This window comes from Eulemur rufifrons, chromosome 6 (genome assembly GCF_041146395.1).
Source record: "Eulemur rufifrons isolate Redbay chromosome 6, OSU_ERuf_1, whole genome shotgun sequence".
Taxonomy (NCBI): Eukaryota; Metazoa; Chordata; class Mammalia; order Primates; family Lemuridae; genus Eulemur; species Eulemur rufifrons.
In genome coordinates, this window is record NC_090988.1 from 43,434,196 (window position 1) to 43,452,499 (window position 18,304).

Consider the following 18,304-nt stretch of genomic DNA (forward strand, 5'->3'; position numbering starts at 1 on the left):
GGATACTAATCATGCAGAACTGTAGGAGGAGCTATTTTTTACTTCCTTCTTTCCATGTCAGAAACTACTACTTTACTCTGTATCAGGTTCCTGCAATGTTTCTCACCTATACTTTAACCTTTGTAAACTGGGTGTGTTAAGTGTATTTTGGGGCCTGTACTTTTAGACTAAGTGAACTTCAAAAGAATGACTCAATACCTGTCAATATTTTCTTAGCCAGGAGTCAGAGAGTATGAGGCAACAGTGACTAATTATAGTTTCTGAAGAAGTTTTTCTAGTAAGTTCTGCAGCAAGAATCTTCTTTCTATTGTGGGCACAATTCTGTGGGGTCCTACCCATGAAGAATTAAAATGCTATGGGTACCCAGCATGTAGTCAAGCACTGTAAGCCACCTGCATTCTTTCTGGACTCACCTTTGTTTGCACCTCTAGCACAAGGAAGTAGAGAAAGGTTTACGAGCAGAGGAGCAGAAAAATAAGGTTTCCTCTGCCGTGGCAAAGGGAAAATTCTGAATGGTCACAGTTCTAATTCTGGTTATCAACTTTGAGGTGGGCAGTGTGAGAGGAGCATTCAAGTTGGGGAACTAGAAGGCATGGAGGTAGGAGGGGGCTTGGTTGCTGTAGAGGTTTGTATGTCCGTTAATCAAAAACATCTCCAGAGAATGTCTCCAAAATGAGTTCAGGGAGAACAGGAAAAAACCCTTCACTGTGATATTTTACTCCACGGCATTGGCAGGTTTTCCTCTGGGCATTTACCTATGAAATGGCAAGAACATGATGAGTTTCCTTGCAAGCAAAACTGTGCATCCCCATCAAACTTTGTTTTTGGTAGAATTAAAACACTATTTTTTAAGTCAGTGTTGTAAACCAAAAATGCTAGTCTTCGAGCTTCATTGCCTGTGCTTTAGTGATACTTCTGACACCAGTCTCCCTCCATCTTACCCTCTGTGGAATATCAAACAATCCATTTAAATCAGATCTTTAGCTCTGGAATAATTTTTTCCACTCATTTCTTTTTCCTGGAAGGCTTTTGTACATATCCCTCTTCCAGAAGGATTAACTACTTGCCTTTACCTCCAGTAATGAGGTCAGTGTATGGTAACCAGCTTACTCTCAAAGGCAGGGTAGAGAAGAGCTGATCTACAGGACAATGCATTTTATATTTTTTTCTAGGATTGATAGCAAAATCAGTAATGTGTATATTTCATTTTTTGGAGACCTGGCCTACAAAATCATTTATATTGAGCTCTTAAAAGAATCCTTCTTAAGCCGATAAGATCTTGGATTTATTCAAATTGGTTGTAGCAGGAATAGTTTCACTGTGACATCAAAATGCCTCATGCTTGGATGGGAATATTCATGTTCAACAAATCTGTAGCATGGACTGTGGCAGTGATGGAGGACTATGCATGCCCCCAATTAATATTTTACTTAAAAAAATACTGACTTGAAGGGCTTGGCATACCGTATTTTCTAATTTGCTTCCCTCCATCCCGGAGGCATTTCTTCATTTGTTTATTTGTTCAGGCTTCACTGAGTGCCAACACATGCCAGCGTGGTGCTGGGTGCTGGGGATCAGACACAGCGTGAGCCCCCAAGGAACTCACAGTCCAAAGGGAGAGATGAAAACAGCAAAAACCATGTGAAAAACATCACTTGCAGAATTTGTTTCTGGTTGTATAAACTGTTAATATTTAAGCTAAAAAAAAAACCACAGAAGAAGGTATATCTGCTGTTATTTTTAACTGTTTTAGAGAGAATGGCTGGTAAAGGTTCAAAAATTTTTCAGAGTTCCTGCATGTGCGTGGGAGCACTTTATGGCTGGATATAGAAGGCAGATGGGTGTCCAGCTGCCTAGTGGTGTGATTTTGAGAGTGCTGTAAAGTCCTACCTCTTCCCCCAGTGGCCCTTCCACAGTAGCTAACACTATTTATTCTTTTTAGTTAAGGCTTCAAAGACTTGTATTAAAATGCAGACTTTATTAGGAGGGGAACCCTAATGCCCAAATCATAGTCTCACATTTTAGTAATCTTCTTAATAAAGTAAACTAATTTTTTCTAAATGCTGCTTCTAATATCACAGGTCTATTTTGAAGAGTGCCCGAGGGAAGAAAGTTACAGAGCGCAGGATTTGGAATTTGGCTTGCTTCATAGTTTAAAAATCTCATCATGTGGAATGTATTGAGATCTTTCCTATTCAGGACACAGTCTGCTACCCTCTGCGAGGAATTCTAAGAAACAAAAGACGCAGTATCTGGCTACAAAGAGACCATATTCTCTTAGGAAAAATAATGCATCTATATATGAAGATCTGACCACCTGACAACAAATAGTGCCAGGCAGGGAGCAAATTCCTAATCCAAAGTACCAGTAAAATGTGCTGTACTAATTGAGACAGGGGAGATTCACTCCTAGCCAGGCTGATACAGGAAGGGAGATTTGGACTGGACTTGGAGATGATAGGGAAAATTTGGACAAAGAGAGCAGAGAAAACACAGGGAGGGGCTGGGGGATAGTTGAATAGAAATGGCAGTCAGGTGAGTTTCTGGGACTGTAAGTAGATTGACCACTTGGCAGGAATGGTCAACAGAAAGGAGGACTGGGAAGCTATATTGGGGCAGATGGTGGATGGTCTCAAGTGCCTTACCAAGGAGTTCAGACTTCATTCCACGAGCCTTGAGGATCCACGCAATGGTAATGAACAGAACAGGGACATGATCAAAATTGTGTTTTGGACCATTTGGACCAGCTTAGCGGTAGAACGCCAAATGGATTAGGAGAGTGGAACTTAGGAGTCAGGAGGCCAGATGTGAAGCCAATACAGTTGGCAGAAATAAAGGAGGTATCAGTAGAGGTGGAAAAGAAGACACAGCTGTGTGAGTCACTAGGAAGGAAAAATCACCCAGACTTGTCTCTGGTCCTCTTGCCACAAACCCTGTTTTAATAATGCAAGAAATCAGAGGCAGTATAACCTGCCATTATCATGATTGTGTTTGGAGTCAGACATACCTGGGTTAAAATCTCCAGCTCTTTTACTAATTTTGTGACCTCAATCAGGTTACTTAACCTCTTTAAGCCTCAGTTTTCTCACATGTAAAATGGGGAGAATGAAGTACCTCACAGAGATGTTGCAAGGACCAGTTGAGAATAAGATGGTTGCCTTACTGATGGTTGCCCAATAAAAGACAGGTGAGCAAAACATTGTAGTATTCCTTTAGAGAAGCAGAGCTACTAGGAAGTAGCTGTATTTTTGGACAAAGTTTGAGGCATAAGACCCTTGTTCTCATTTTTTCCTATTAAACAGATTGTGAACTGTAGCTAACCAAGTATCGCACCCTTATCCCATTTTCCCCCATCCCAACTACAGTGTAATCCAACGAATACTGTGTGTTTCTGGCATTTTAGTGCCTGACCATGTGTTCTGACTGCTTTGTTGCCTCCTCTCTTTTGCTTGTTGTATAGCAGAAACAAAGACATTTTGTTTAATACCTAAATAATCTACCTCATTGTAGTTTGGAAAACAACATGGATTTAAAAAAAAAAAAAAACCCAGACTCCTGTCTGCTGCTGCCTCTCCTGGCACTGGCTCAGTTGGCCTTTATTTAGTCATGTACCAGGCACTGTGCAAGGCACTGCAGGGGATATAAAGATGGTCAAGATACTCTTGAGGGATCTCCCAGTTTACTGTGAGAGATGAGAAATGTATATACAGAAGGAGATTGAATAGTAGACACAAAACACATAGCTGGATAGAGTTCTGTGAGGGAGAGACTGATGTCATCTCTAGGAAAGAGGAACAACATGATGTGCAAGATGGGCAGTTGAGGCTGGGGTCCTGGAAGCACAGGAACTGGAATTCCAGGGAGCAGAGGGAGAATAATGTAGAGACTTTGCTTATCCTTTGGGCTTGGTGAGTGGAAAGGGAGAAGGAAGAAGATGGTAGGAGAAGATGGGTGTTCAATGGAGACCTCTCAACCGTCAGCAGTTGGCTCAGGTCCTTTGATTATGTGACTGCTTTATTTACTCAAGGAACACCATACAAAACACTCTGAGAAAATGACCATCTTATCTGCTGTAAGGATGTCATATCACCCAATGGCTTCTTAAAATGACACTCAAAAGAAATTGCTTTCTAGTTCTGAGCTATGGGTCATTTTTATTGTATCGTATAGACACTGAATTCTATCAGCGACCAGGTTTCTTTTTTTTTTTTTTTTTTTTTTTTTTTTTACTTTTTTTGCAGATAACTTGACTCAAGTTTGTGCACACCTATTTGCAAGAATAGAGGACTCCTATAATGTGTCTATTAGCCTTAATTCTGGCTCCATTATAATTTCCTACTCTGTTCCCTACTCATCCCTTTTTCCCCATTTTCTTGCCTCCATGTGATCAAGCTGTATTTTATATACATCTGCCTCATCTGCTGTAATTTCTTTCTGGAACAGTGAGGAGGGTAATGAAGGAATGGCTTCCTCAAGAGTTCAGCCTTTTCCTGGGACTAACTTTGTACAGAAATAGCCATTGAAGTACAGAGGTGAGGTAAGGAAAGGAAATGAAACTGCAGGAACATCTAGCCCATGATTTTAGTGACAATCATCTTGGGCAAGGTTCTATGGCCCTGGGGCAAATTGCTCCTCTCCCCAGGGCTTTGGTTCCTTTGCTGTGTGAGGAAAAGCCAGCACCTCCTCAGATACTTTCCAAGCTCCTAACTCTGTGATGCTGCTAAGAACTGGTGGCGTTTAATAGGGTACAGTGGTTTCAGCCAATAGTGACTTCACCACCTATGCCTGAGGCAAGGGCACTGGAGCAGGAAGTCTGAGCAGGTTGTTCCCTACCCTGCTTCCAGGGCCTCCATGACCCTCTTTTGCCCTTCTTACTCAATAGGAGAGGGAGAAGATGTTCAGGAGGGGGCCTGCTCAACTCGCCTGTCTCCATTCACTCTTACCTTACTCCACCCTGGGGCTATCCTGTTCCCAGGATAGGGAATCCTCCTCTAGAGAATCCTCATGCCTTTAAGCCAGCTTCCTCTTCCAGTCTGCCTTAAGAACTTTCAGCTTCAGAGGCATGATTTATGCTTCCTCAAAGGGTGATGTTTTATTCTCTGAATTGTTTCTTTTGCAGTTCCAGTGTGGTAAATTCAGCTTCCACTGTGATTGCTATGTCCCAGGAAAACACAAGGAAACCAGCTGTGTCTCCGGCTAAGGTAGATTGAGCCCAGACTTAAAAAAAATTCATTTTTGGCAAGAATGCTATTTTTCTCATTTTATCAAAAGCACCATGAAATAAAGAGAATTTTTTAGTACTCTTTTTGTTATAAAATATCAATAATTTTTACTATTTTTCTTATGGTAGGAAAAGTTGATGAATACCATGTTAATCCATTGCTGAAGACCCAGATTTCTTGCCTAAAGCAGCAGTCCCCAACCTTTTTGGCACCAGGGACCGGTTTCATGGAAGACAATTTTTCCATGGAGTGGGGCGGGGGATGGTTTCGGGATGATTCAAGTGCGTTACAATTATTGTGCAGTCAAACCTCTCTGCTAATGATAATATATTTACAACCTTTCCCCAGCATCACCGCCTCAGCTCCACCTCAGATCATCGGGCATTAGATTCTCCTAAGGAGCGCTCAACCTAGATCCCTCACACACATAGTTTACAGTAGGGTTCACGCTCCTACGAGAATCTAATGCTGCTGCTGATCTGACAGAAGGCAGAGCTCAGGCAGTGATGTGAATGATGGGGAGCAGCTGTAAATGCAGATGAAGCTTCCCTCCCTCACCACTCACCTCCTACTGTGCAGCCCAGTTCCTAACAGGCCACAGAGGAAGGTACCAGTCCCACAGCCTGGGGAGCCTGAGGGTTGAGGACTGCAGCCCTAGAGAGTAAAAAGTCTAAAACTGTATGATACTGCTTCTTTTAAGTATATGGAATGTGGCTTGTTAGTTCCATGTCAGTCCTTATTCCTACTCATAGCTTCCTGAATCTGTGTTAGAGGTCTGCTTCTGGAAGAGAATTGCCTATTTATGAAACTGTAGACAGTAAACATTGGTATTCAGTCTTATATTAATTAAAAATCCCTATTAATTGATACTCTTTTTGTCATTAGAATTGATGAGCATAATAATGACAATGAGGTGCTTCAGGATACCTAAAGTGTCTTCCAAATCCTTAGGAAATGTCGATTACAATTGTATTCAATACAGGTGTAATCTAGCACAATGAGAGTCTGGTGCGGTAGAAAAAGCACTGGTGGGACTATAACCAGATGAGAGACCCAAGTTTGCTTTGACCTTGACCAGGTCTTTGCTCTATCCAGAGCCAAGTTTTCTTACCTGTAAAATGGAATTTTGATTTAAATGCTTGTTTCTGACCTAACTTTGTAGGACTCTGGCTTTAAGTATATTTTTACAATTTTTTTTGTATGGCATATGTGATAATTCTGTGCTAACCAGATTAATCAGGACCACTATTTTTCAAACATGCCAGAGTTTACTGGATCAAACTATCAAAATTGGAGATAATAAGCATTCGCTAACACTGAGTTGCTACATGATATTTAAAATAAGTATAATAAACAATATTTTTCCCCAGCAAAGGAAGAATCCATTTCACAGCTCCAAGTTGCCAGAAGATCACTCATCGCAACAAACCAAAAATGAACAGTCAAAAAATGGAAGGGCTGGTTTATTTCAGACTTCAAAAGAGGGTAAATATTATTTTTATGGACTAGATAGTTTTATCTTTGTTATCCGTGGACTAAGAGAAATTCTCAGAGTTCCTTTCACTAAAATAACTTCCAAGAGAAAGTGAAAAGTTGCGAAGACTTTCTTATTCTACTATGCCCATTGGTTTCTTCCTTGAGAAAGAGAAAGCATAAATTTTAGAAACTGGAAGTTCATGCATTCTAATCTTGGAGCTGCTGCTTGTTATGTGACCTCCATGCCTTGGGTTCCCTCATCGGTGAATTGAGAAATTTATTTGCCGGAGGCATTCAGTCTTTCACTTAACAGTATTAATTGGATACCTACCATGTATCCACACATTTCTGTTTAAAATTAAAAGAGGTCGCCTCAAGAAGAAAAGGTCTCTTGACAATGTTATGATCCTCTAATCTGTAATTATCAGCCCAGTTGCCCAGAAGCTTTTGATCAGGTTTGTGGCTTAACTGACGTAAGTCTGTCTTTATGGACTTTTATCATTCTTACATACTGTTAAGACGAAATACTAGACAGTTCAGTCTCTTCAAAAGCAACCATAAGAAGATTCTACAAACATTAAAAGATTGGTCAAGGGGTAGAAAATTAACAATTGAACAGTGGAGCTAGGGCTCTCAGTTGCCTGTTTTAATAATATATTTTCCACTGGGTGCATTTTATGTTACATAAAATATTTTGTAGAAAAAAAAATCACTGGAACATGTTACCTGTTTGTTTTTAACTTTTTGAAAAAAACAAATTTTTGTTTTAGGTATTGGGATTTTATTTTTTAAAAATTGAATTCCCTTTTCTGATTTCCATACGTGAATTTTTTAAGCAACTTCTATGTTTTTTTTTAAGCCTCCTTTGAGCAATTTTCTTTTTATTCTTTTTTAAAAAACTTTCTGTATTGAGTGTAAAATATCTCAAAGTATGTAAAGCACAGTAATCTTAAATGTACTGTGCAATGAAGTTCGTGCATGAATTTTTTAATAGACATTTTTAGAGCAGTTTTAGGTTCACAACAATATTGAGCAAAAGATACAGTCATTTCCCATATATGCCCTATCTCCACACAGGCACAGCCTCCCCCATTACCAGCAACATGCACCAGAGTGGTACGTTTGTTACAACTGATGGACTACATTGAAACATCATTATCACCCAAACTCCATAGTTTACATCAGGGTTCACTCTTGGTATTGCACCCTCTATACGTAACACTCAAATGTACAATGGCATGTATCCAATAGATCCACCCTTGTAGTATTGTACGGAGTAGTTTCACTGCCCTAAAAATCTTCTGTGCCCCAATACATGATTTTTTTTTATTTTTCCTGGCCCTTGATTTATTTTTTAATATTTTTTATTTTTAATTCTTATGGATACGTAATAGTTGTATATATTTATAGGGTACATGTGATGTTTTGATACAGGCATACAATGTGTATTAATCAAATCAGGGCAATTGAAGTTCAATCATTTATCGTTTCTTTGTATTGAGAACATTCCAATTCCACCCTTCTGGTTATTTTAAAGTATACTATAACTTATTGTTGACTATAGGCACTTTGTTGTGCTATCAAATATTGTTCATTCTATCTACCTATCTAACTATATTTTTGTACTCACTAACCATCCCCAGTTTATCCCCTGTTCCCTGCTACCCTTCCCAGCCTTGGGTAACCATCATTCTACTCTCTGTCTACATGAGATCAATTGTTTTAATATTTAGCCCTCACATATGGGTGAGAACACAATGCATGAATTTTTAAAGGCTTTGCACATTAGGTCTGCACTTATGCGACCTACTTTACTGTCCTTAGTATGTCAATACTTTTACTAACTATAGGTTAAGTTTATGATAGGTATTTTAAGTTGCAGCATTATTCTCCATCTGATATATGTATATATCACCTAATGTGTTTTAATTTTCAGGTGAATTGTCAGAGTCAAAAGGAAAGTCACCTATGCTAGATATTTCAAGCCAAACATTAGAGAAGTCAAAGCAGACTTTCCCAGGCCCTTCAAATGGATCTGAAATCAAGGCTCCAATCCCCAAAGCCAGGAAAATGATCTACAAATCAAATGATTTAAACCAAGAGGATAGCCAGTCTTTTCCTAGACAAAGGACAGACTCCCTGAGCACAAGAGGGGCTCCTAAAGGGATTCTCAAGCGCAACTCCAGTTCCAGTAGCACAGACTCAGAAACTATTCTTCGTTTTAATCACAACTTGGAACCCAAAAGCAAAATTATGTCACCCAGCCTAACCATCCATGAGAGAATTTCTGAAAAGGAGCATTCTTTAGAAGATGACTCTTCCTCAAACTCACTGGAGCAATTAAAGCATGTGAGATTCTCTGCAGTGAGGGATGAACTTCCACAGAGTCCTGGGCTAGTCCATGGCCGGGAAGTAGGAGAATTTAGTGTTTTAGAATCTGATAGGATGAAGAATGGATTAGAAGATGCAGGGGACATAGATGAGTTTCAGAATGATCCTAAGTCTTCCCAGTACAGAAAACCTTTGCCTTTTCATCAGTCAGCCTCAAGCCCAAATGTATCAAAAAATGAAACACATCAGCCAATGACTTCAGGTTCTTTTCCAATTAATGGGCTCCATTCTCATTCAGAAATTGCAACTGCAAGACCACAGTCCATTGAGAGTTCATCCACCATCAGTGAACACAAAGATAAATCAGGATTAACAAGGCTTGAATCAGAATTGCCCAAAAGCCCTGCTGGTAAGAAAGTTGTTATCACTAGGTTATGAAAACTGACCAAGTGTTCTTGAAATGACCAGGTCAGCCAGCCCTGTAGAAGCCTGTTTTTTGCCGTTTAGGCATTCCAGCTAGAATTCGGACAGATGCCCCTGGTAAATGCTTAAACCTCTTAATAGGTTTGGAGGTTTTCCTCAATCATCAATAAGGAAAAGAAACAGGATAGCACAGTTTCTGGCCCATTATGCTTTACCCTAAAAAACAAACAAACAAAAAACCCATATCAATTATTTAAACAAATGGTATTGTTTTTAGTTAAATTCAGGTAAATACAGAGAGAGTAAGAATTAAAGAAATGCTAATATCTTTGTACAGAGTAAATATATTACTCATCTAATGCAAATTTATTAATTACCATTTTACCAAACTTTGATTTCTCTTGTAATCTCAAGAGAACGTTCACTTTCTTAGCCTCAAAGGGTGGGAACTACACTTTAGTACTTATTATGAAAAAGCCTCAGACTTTGGCCTGCCTAGAGCCTCCAGACATTTGTTTTTAGATTTTCAAAGCTCCAAAGGAACTTTTTCTTTTAAGTGGTGTGAATTGAGAGGCAATGAATGACTGCTTTTTCCTGCTAACTAGCCTTGTCTTGAAGGCCTCACCACTCTCAGGGAATGCCTCAAACTACTTTCTGATACCTTTAGGATTAGGAAGTAATCAGAATGCCCCATAATCATAATTTCTTAGATTTAAAAAAACAGAAGCAATGGGAAAAATTATGCTGTATACTCTCTCTCATCTTCAGTAAACCTGCATCCAACTCTATGATGATTTCTTTACAGTTAAGAAAATTTACAACAGCAACAGTCAAGCTTCTAACTCTCCTGCTCTCCTTCTCCCTTATTAGTCAGTACTAGGTTAACTCTGAGTCACTTTTGCTCAGTCCTGAAGCTTTTTCCATTTTACAGTCAATCCATTTCTTAAAAGACACTTAAAATCATTTGAACATGACAACCTTTTTTTAAAAAAAATTAAAAATTGGCGAATGTTTTCCTAAAAAATAATAGAACTCATATTAAAGGAAATTATTGTTTGACCAAATGTTAACAAATAATTGCATGATGTTTACCTAGATGTTTATTCAAAAGACACCAAAAATTTCCTTAATAATATTTACCTTTATTATAACAGATAGAAAAATTTGGTAAGCCTTTCTTGTTTTGGAAACTGTACCTGTTTTCTCACAGATTGCCTTTGTAATTTTGGATTTATTTATTTGTGCTTTCTGATTTTTAAATCCCAACAACCATTAAATTTGGGAGCAAAACATCAGCTAAACCCATTTTGATTGACTGGTAGCCTGTCTAGTCTCACAGAGTGCTTATAAATAAAACATTGCTTACTTGGTAATGCCATGCTTTTTCCCCTTTTTGCTCATCACAAAAATATATACAAGTAATACTGGAGCATAAAAAGAAAACCAGGACCAAAAAATAGTAAGTGTGTGAATCATAAGGGTTTGACTTTAGCTCTGAACTTGAGGACAGTCAATGTCTCATTATCATACCAGAAAAAAAAATCCTCAGAGGAAACAAACCATTCCTGGCACTGAATTTTTAAAACAACTGTTCTTATTTTTAAGCCAGTAACTTTAACTGCAAAATATTCAAGAAGAAATGCACACAGAATTTTTAAAAATCTTGTCTGTGATGTCATCACCCAGCACTAACTATAGCTAACATTTAGTTGGAATTCCAATTTTTAGGCATGAGTGTAATTTGTAAATTGTGTTTGTACTGCCCTGACTTCTTTTTTCACTAACAGTGTATCACAAACATTTTTTTCATCACCATTAAATAGTCTGTAAATAGACTAAGAATTCTTAAAGGTCTCTCAGAGGAAAGTCATACTTATTGACATATATTTAGTAATACAATATGTACTTAAGAAAGGAAACCAATATCCACTATGTGCCAATTATTGTACAAACTCTTTGTTTTCACACTTAGCCAGAGTTGATGATTAAAATCAAAGATAGAGATTTATTAACTGGCATGTTCTCTAGTGCATTTGAAATGCAGCTAACTTCCTAAAAATTCAGCTCACACAATTTTTAGGACCATCCCTTTATGTGTATAGCATTTTAGGAAAAGGAGAAGTACTAAAACATCTAAGCCTTAACTAAAGGGTCTTAACTAAATGCCCTATGAGTCGTAAGGAAATGCCCGAGTTCCCTGATCCAAATGTACTGTGTGCACTGTGATTAAGGCTCGGAAAAGACTCTGCTTTCTTGATAGCTTAGAAAAAACTTAAATATCCTTCTGTAGCTTCCTAGCCATTGGTTAAGTCCAAATCAGTGAGGTAGAGATCACATTCTCCATCAATCTTCATCTTAGTTTATTTAGCTTATAGAAATAATTTCTAACTTACAAATGGCAGAAAGGAAATGGGGCATAGTGGAAGGGTCTGTTGAGATCATGGTTCTTAAAACTTCAGTGTGCAAAATGATTACTAAGATAGCTGTTAGTAAAGATTCCTAGGCCCCATCTTCAGAGATTCTGGCTTAGTATGTTGGGAGTAAGGCCCAGGAATGCAAATATCCTCATTGTCCCATTCAAATGTTGTGGAAGGAATTCCCTGTTTCGTCTTACTTGAAAGTTGTTCTTCTAAATCCTGAAATCACTTAAGTCTGTGCTCCTCAAACTTGGGTATAAACCCCATCGAGGGTTCACGATATTATGCCAGGGATGGATTAAGTCATAAAATCAGCATGGTGTACCTTCCTGGAGTGTCAGTTTTGTGCAAAGATTTGAGAGTAGGAGAAAATTAATATTTAAAATGTAACATGGAACAGAATGCAAAATTCACATGAATTTTTAAAATAAACAAGGGACTTTGAGGAAATTTCCCAATTAGGTCTATACCCCATACTACATTTACCTTCCATTACTGTCATAGGGCAGCTTTGGTAGGACATCTTAATTGAGACAACTATAACCCCTGAAAAATGCTGGTACAATTAGTGGTATAAAAAGTGCGTTTTTAAAAAGATGATGTGAATGATTGAATAATAGTTCCTTATGCATGCTTTTTTCTTATTTAGCAAAGCATTTCTATATTGCAGGTGAACTGTCTCATTGTGTTGAGCCTGAGCCATCTCAGGTGCCAGGTCGCAGTTCTAGAGACCATCAGCAAGGTAAGCCCCCTCCTCTCCCAGCTCTAAAAGCTAAGACATTCTCACGCTCTGGTCCACATGCCACTGAGATAAGGAAGACAACTGATGATTCCATATCTAAAGTCCTAGACTGGTTTAACCGAAGTTCTCATTCAGATGACAATGAGCCATCCCTCCAACTTCCCCAAGAAATAGAGCCTGAAGAAAAAATGGGCTCAAAATCACAGGTTGCTATTGCCTTGGTGACAGATGACAACAGTCTAAAAGAAAATGGCCCAAAGGCCCTACCATCTACCAAAGTTGAATTGAAGCCAGTGAGATCTGACTCAACATCTCAGGTAGAAGGAGATATGCTGCTTTCTGGAAATGGCCAAGATAATGATGTGGATATCACATCCAAACCTATGAATTTGTACCCACAAAGCACCCCAAAAGAAGGCCTGGGTATACTGCAACCAGGTGAAAGCTATGGTACTCCAAGTCAAAGGAGTGAAAATACGGACTATAGCCAAGACTCAAAAAGCTTAGGAAATGGGGTACCTCCTGCAGCCAATAACCATTCCTTCAGTGTTCTCAAGGGATCTAATGCAGAAGACCAAGTTCCATGCAACACTAAGAATATTGGCAGTTCTGGTGAAGAACCCAAGCTTCATGTTCATGAAAAAAATAGAGGAGACTCAGAAGTGAATTTTGACTCTTCAACAATTTTCAAAGAACCAAATTTGAAAGACAACATAAAAGCAGAGAGAAAGAGCAAAGGAGGAAATGCTCACATCCTGATGGCTTCCTTAGAGCCAGAGAATATTGAGTTACCACCTGGGGTTGCCAACAATGGATCTCCTTGGAAGAAGCCTGAGGTCCAACTGCAACAAGAAGCTGGTGAGGTTCCCAAGAACCAAGGGCAAAGAGAGAAATACAAAAGAGTGAGTGAGAGAATATCCTTTTGGGAAGGAGAGAAAACTACTAAGTTAACTCATAAAGAACCCATATCTTCAGGCATCCAGGAACAACCTTCTGCTAAAGCATGTCAGCCTGTGAAGTCACAAAGTATGGCCACAGATAGCTTATCTACAGGCCAGAGTGAATATAACTGGGTCACTGCCAAACGAGTGGTCCTAGATGAGGATGATCAAGCACCCCCACGCTCCAGTTTTGATTCCTCAAATAAACCTAAAGACACCAGGCCCCAAATATCAGGTCCATCCAAAAACCCTCCTTCAGCTGACCAATCAAGTAAAGTGTCTCTGTTTCAGAATAAGACAAATGAGCCTATAAAAAGAATGCCAGTGGCAGACAGTTTGCATTCTAGAAGAGACATTACTTTACCAGCATTGCAACATCCCTCAAATGTTGGAAATGAAATACACAATCCTTTGGAGAAAGACAGACCTTTAGTTGGTGAATCAAATACCAACTTTAAAGTTATGTCTCTAAAAGAAAGAATGGATGGATCTAATGCAGAACAGGTCTATAATCACTCTCAGTTTGAGAATTTGAGAAAGTTTTGGGACTTAGAAGCTAATCCAAACAGTAAGAATAGTGGTGCGAAGAATACTACCACAAGTCATCAAAAAAATCCCATGCCTGTTAATAGCCAGAAACACAAAGAATTCAGTGACATTAAATTATCAGGAAAAAATACCCATGAGGTAGAGACACTTATAAGCCAACAAAAAGTTACAGCAAGAGAGGAAATGGAGAAATTAAACTCAAAATGCATGCTCCAGGTGCTACCAGATGAAACCACATTTCCTTTGAGACCACCTAGAGAGTCCACTCATCAGTTTCCAGGCAATGAGTCTCCAATGGAAAATGTGGAAAAGAATACGGAATGGCTTGTTACTCCAGTGTTCGAGGAAGAAAAGCATTACTCAGACCCAGAGATTCAAGAATCCATAGTGAAAACAAGCGTTTTGTCTACAAACTACAAAGACACTTTTAATGCCAGCTTACAGAAGTTACTTTCAGAAGCTTCATCACCAGTAATTCAACCTTCTGGTGGAAAAGTTCATGGAAAACTCGTGCTCACACCAAGTGTTTCTGAAAATAGGACATGGCCTCAAAAGACAGATTTTGCTGATACTCAGCAAGAAGCCAAAGGACCCAAGAAGGTCACCGATGAGCAAGTAGACAAAGCAGTAGCTCCTCCAAAGGTCAAACAGAACACTTTGAGTGCTAGTCTGAAGGAAGCAACTGGAACTTCACCCTCTCCCTTGCAAACTGATTTGGAACCCATTACCACTAGAACAAACTCTGAGTCTGAAGAGGGTAGATTTTTTGAAAAAGGGGTAGAACAGAGTCACAACACTTCAGCAGATCAGGGAGAGATCGTAGCTACTTCTCCAGAGGGAGATACAACTTTGGGAAATATAGCTCTCCCTCAGAAAGCTGAAAGAGGTGAGTGCCAGCTAAACACGGAGAACTTGCTTCAGATGGCTGCAGAAGATTCTCACCCATTGGATCAGCCTTCTCATCTTTACAGAAAGGGTTCTTTTGGGGATGCGGCCAACTCTCCCCAAGATATGTTTTTGTCCCAGGATGCTCATCTTGTTCCCCAGGATAGGGCACTGCCTTCTCAAAGGGAAATTTCAGAGACTATAGAGAAAGTTATTCTTCCACCCAAACCTACATTGAATGATATAAATGCTGCATTACAGAAGCTGCATAGAGAAGCTTGGTTGAGTTACCCAGCTGGGAGGGAAGTCGGTCCTGGAGAAGGAAAACCAGAATTTTCTGAAGGAGTACAGGCAACAGGTAGCCCCACAAATCCTCTGGGAGTGATCCCACCATGGGTTACAATGGACACCATAGTTCCACACAGGAAGGATTTTTATTCCTTCAATGTAGTTCCTGATAAAACTCATGAAGTTGGATCTTATTCAGGTGCCCAAATGTCTCCATCAGAACAGACCCTTAGCTCGTCTGGTTTCACTGTTGTGCAGTATGGCAAAGAGCTACCTCAGGAAGTGGCAGAAATTGTGAGGGCAACAGTTCTTCAACCCAAATCGGAATTCCTCGAATTCAGTGCTGGCTTAGAAAAACTGCTGAAGGAAACAATTGAAACCTCCCCCTCAAAATATGAAAGCGATACAGGGACTCTTTCTCCATCAAAGTTAATAGGTGGTACAGAGGAGCCCAGGAAAGCTGCTTATGAATTCCATCCTGAGGAAATAAAAGAAACAGTAGAAAAGTCTGAGGCTCCATCAATAACTGAGAGTGCTTTTGATATTGGTTTTGAGAAACTTCTTAAAGAAATATCTGAAGCTCCTCCTTATCGGTTCCAGGTGTCAGTGAAGGAGGAAACTCCTGAGAAAGAACCCTCACAGTCAGAGCAGGCCAGGTTCTTGGGGGCAGTGCCCCATTTTTACTGGGCAGAGTCAGTGGCTTCTGAAATGAAAGTTAAAAGTAATGGTTTGGAATCTCAAGTCAACCAATGTGATAAAGTATTGAGAGGAGATGAAGCTGTGACTGATTTATCAGTAGATATTTGTGGTTCTCAAAGTAGGGTTGAGATCTCTGGAAGTCCACAACTTTATGTGGATCATGACATAGAGACCATTAAAACTATAAAACCCCCAGAGGACAGGGATAGTAAAAGTGAGGTTGCAGGGAGACAAGGGGCTTTGCAGGAACCTGGCTTTGATGAGGCTCCTGAAGCAATTAGTCTGTCCAGAAATAGGCAACCCATTCCTCTCCTGACGAACAAAGAAAATCCTACAAAAACAAGTAAAATTGAATTGATTCTGGCATCACCATATAAGAGACAAGTGAAAGAGGAAGAAAAAGGTTTCTCTAACTCTGATTTTTCAGATGAAAACACCAGTTCTAACATGGAAAGCTGGAGAAACACTTCCAGTGAGCATTTTAAAATTTTTAACTCATAAAGAGTGTGCTTTATGGAATGCTGATGTAAAGGATGATATTATTTTAATTGAGATAAATTTAATATTCCCAAATGGTGCTAAATTCTTCTCCCTTCAGTTCTCTTGGACCTTTCTTCATAAAAAACATTTCTATTCTTGAATCAAATGAGTTACATAGAAACAGCTTTACTGCAAAGCTGTTTCATAGTCTGACTTCTCATTAATCTACCTGTAGAATTTTTAGGTTTCAGAAATATTTTTAAATTAACTTTTTGAGTTTAGGAACCACCTTTAAAACATTTAAGCCAGTTTTTCTCCTGGAAGTAATTTGAGTTTCTTTGTTAATTGGCAGTCCTCACAGAAGTCTCTAGTAAGATTTGTGACAAGCAATTGCCACAAATGGGCACAAATTTCCCATTTAGGAGCAATATTGTACTAGAGTAGTAGCTAAATACCGGGGACAAAGTACGAGGCTGGAAATGTCCTTCTCTCAGATTCTTGTGCTATGATGTTTTTGTTACCACTCTCTCCCTCTCATTTTCAATTATCTGCAGCATCTTCCTGTTTTAGAGTATGACTTTGGTCAGATGACTTCACCTGATTCCACATAAGGACATTGCCTGGCCTGCTGCATTTCTTTGGTTTCAGCCTTGGCTAAGTCGATGAAGATCTTAATTGATCTCCACATTCATCTAAGTGGACTTGGGGTACTGGTTTCAGCCAGGCTGTAAAACACAGGACTTGTTTCAGTTTGCTATTCAATCAACACATGGGCATTTTAGCAGAGAAACCTCAGAGCAGATAGGAATGAGAAGTCACCTGGTTAGGATGGTGAAATGGTAGAGGATGCTTTCTGGCTGGGACATTTTAACCAAAGTTGCACAACTGGTGTTGATGACCTTTCTGATAGTTTAATAGAATTTGTCATTTTCTAGCTCCCTTCAGTCTCAATGAAAATAGATAAGCTTTTCTGAGTGGCTTACTTGAGAGGTTTGGGTTCCTCTGTAAGTAGCTGTAGGGTCTCTTCTTGAACACTGACCAAAGAATCCACCTTTAATCCTGTATACTCAACTTGAAGACTCTTTAACAAATGTTGCTGATAAAAATTGGAAATTGAAATACTAGTCTCTGAAACCAGACATATACAAAAATAAAGCCAGCATGTAAAACTTGCTGTGGTAGACTCTTACCAAACTGCCCATGAGTTACTAGGGTAAACCAACCCACAGGAGGAGGAGGGCTTGCAAATTTACACTTACTTTAGGGACTATCACCTAATGTGAATAGCCATGCTGATAGTATACCAGCATAACTGACTGAACATAAAAAAGCCTATCTAAAAAAAGAATAATGTTAAATAATCATGTAGATTTAACTTTATTACCTCTGTAAAGAAAAAAAAATTAAAATAAAAAATAATCACCTAGACAGAGCCCAAAGAAGATATTTTAAAATTACAAGACTATGGAGAGGTATAAAATGGTCCCCTTGTGGTTTTATATACTTTAATCTAAATTATTATTTTACAACAAACTGTAGTGAGGATAGGGTAGAGTTGGAAAAGAACCTAACTACAAGGGTACCATAATCTTGGGGAGCAACCTAACACATTTGACTTGTGGCTGATATTTTAACCAACCAATACCTCAATTTACTCCTTTAGGAGAAAACAAAAAGAGGTTCCATGGTCAAATACTTTTGGAGATGCTGGGAGACTATGCTCATTATTAGCATATTAAAGTCTTTGAGAAGATCTGCAGTAAGAAACCTTTTAAATTTGAACAAAGAACACCCCAAATCTAATTCATTTTAGAATCCATTTGCTGTGGAATGCATATTAACATTGGGCAG

The 18,304-nt window shown here is 39.0% G+C and overlaps 1 protein-coding gene across 16 annotated transcripts in view; it reads left to right on the top strand.

The window, feature by feature from the left end:
* SYTL2 (synaptotagmin like 2) overlaps positions 1-18,304 on the top strand; it is a 57,521-nt gene that overhangs the window by 13,833 nt on the left and 25,384 nt on the right. For 9 of the 16 annotated variants that reach the window (XM_069469114.1, XM_069469119.1, XM_069469117.1 and 6 more), the window contains exons 4-7: positions 5,120-5,201; positions 6,593-6,707; positions 8,635-9,438; positions 12,540-12,611. In XM_069469114.1, coding sequence (XP_069325215.1) covers positions 5,120-5,201; positions 6,593-6,707; positions 8,635-9,438; positions 12,540-12,611 — 1,073 coding nt within the window. Of the gene's footprint in view, positions 1-5,119; positions 5,202-6,592; positions 6,708-8,634; positions 9,439-12,539; positions 16,446-18,304 lie in introns of those variants that run through there. The other 7 variants (XM_069469107.1, XM_069469108.1, XM_069469112.1 and 4 more) reach the window with 3 other exon arrangements.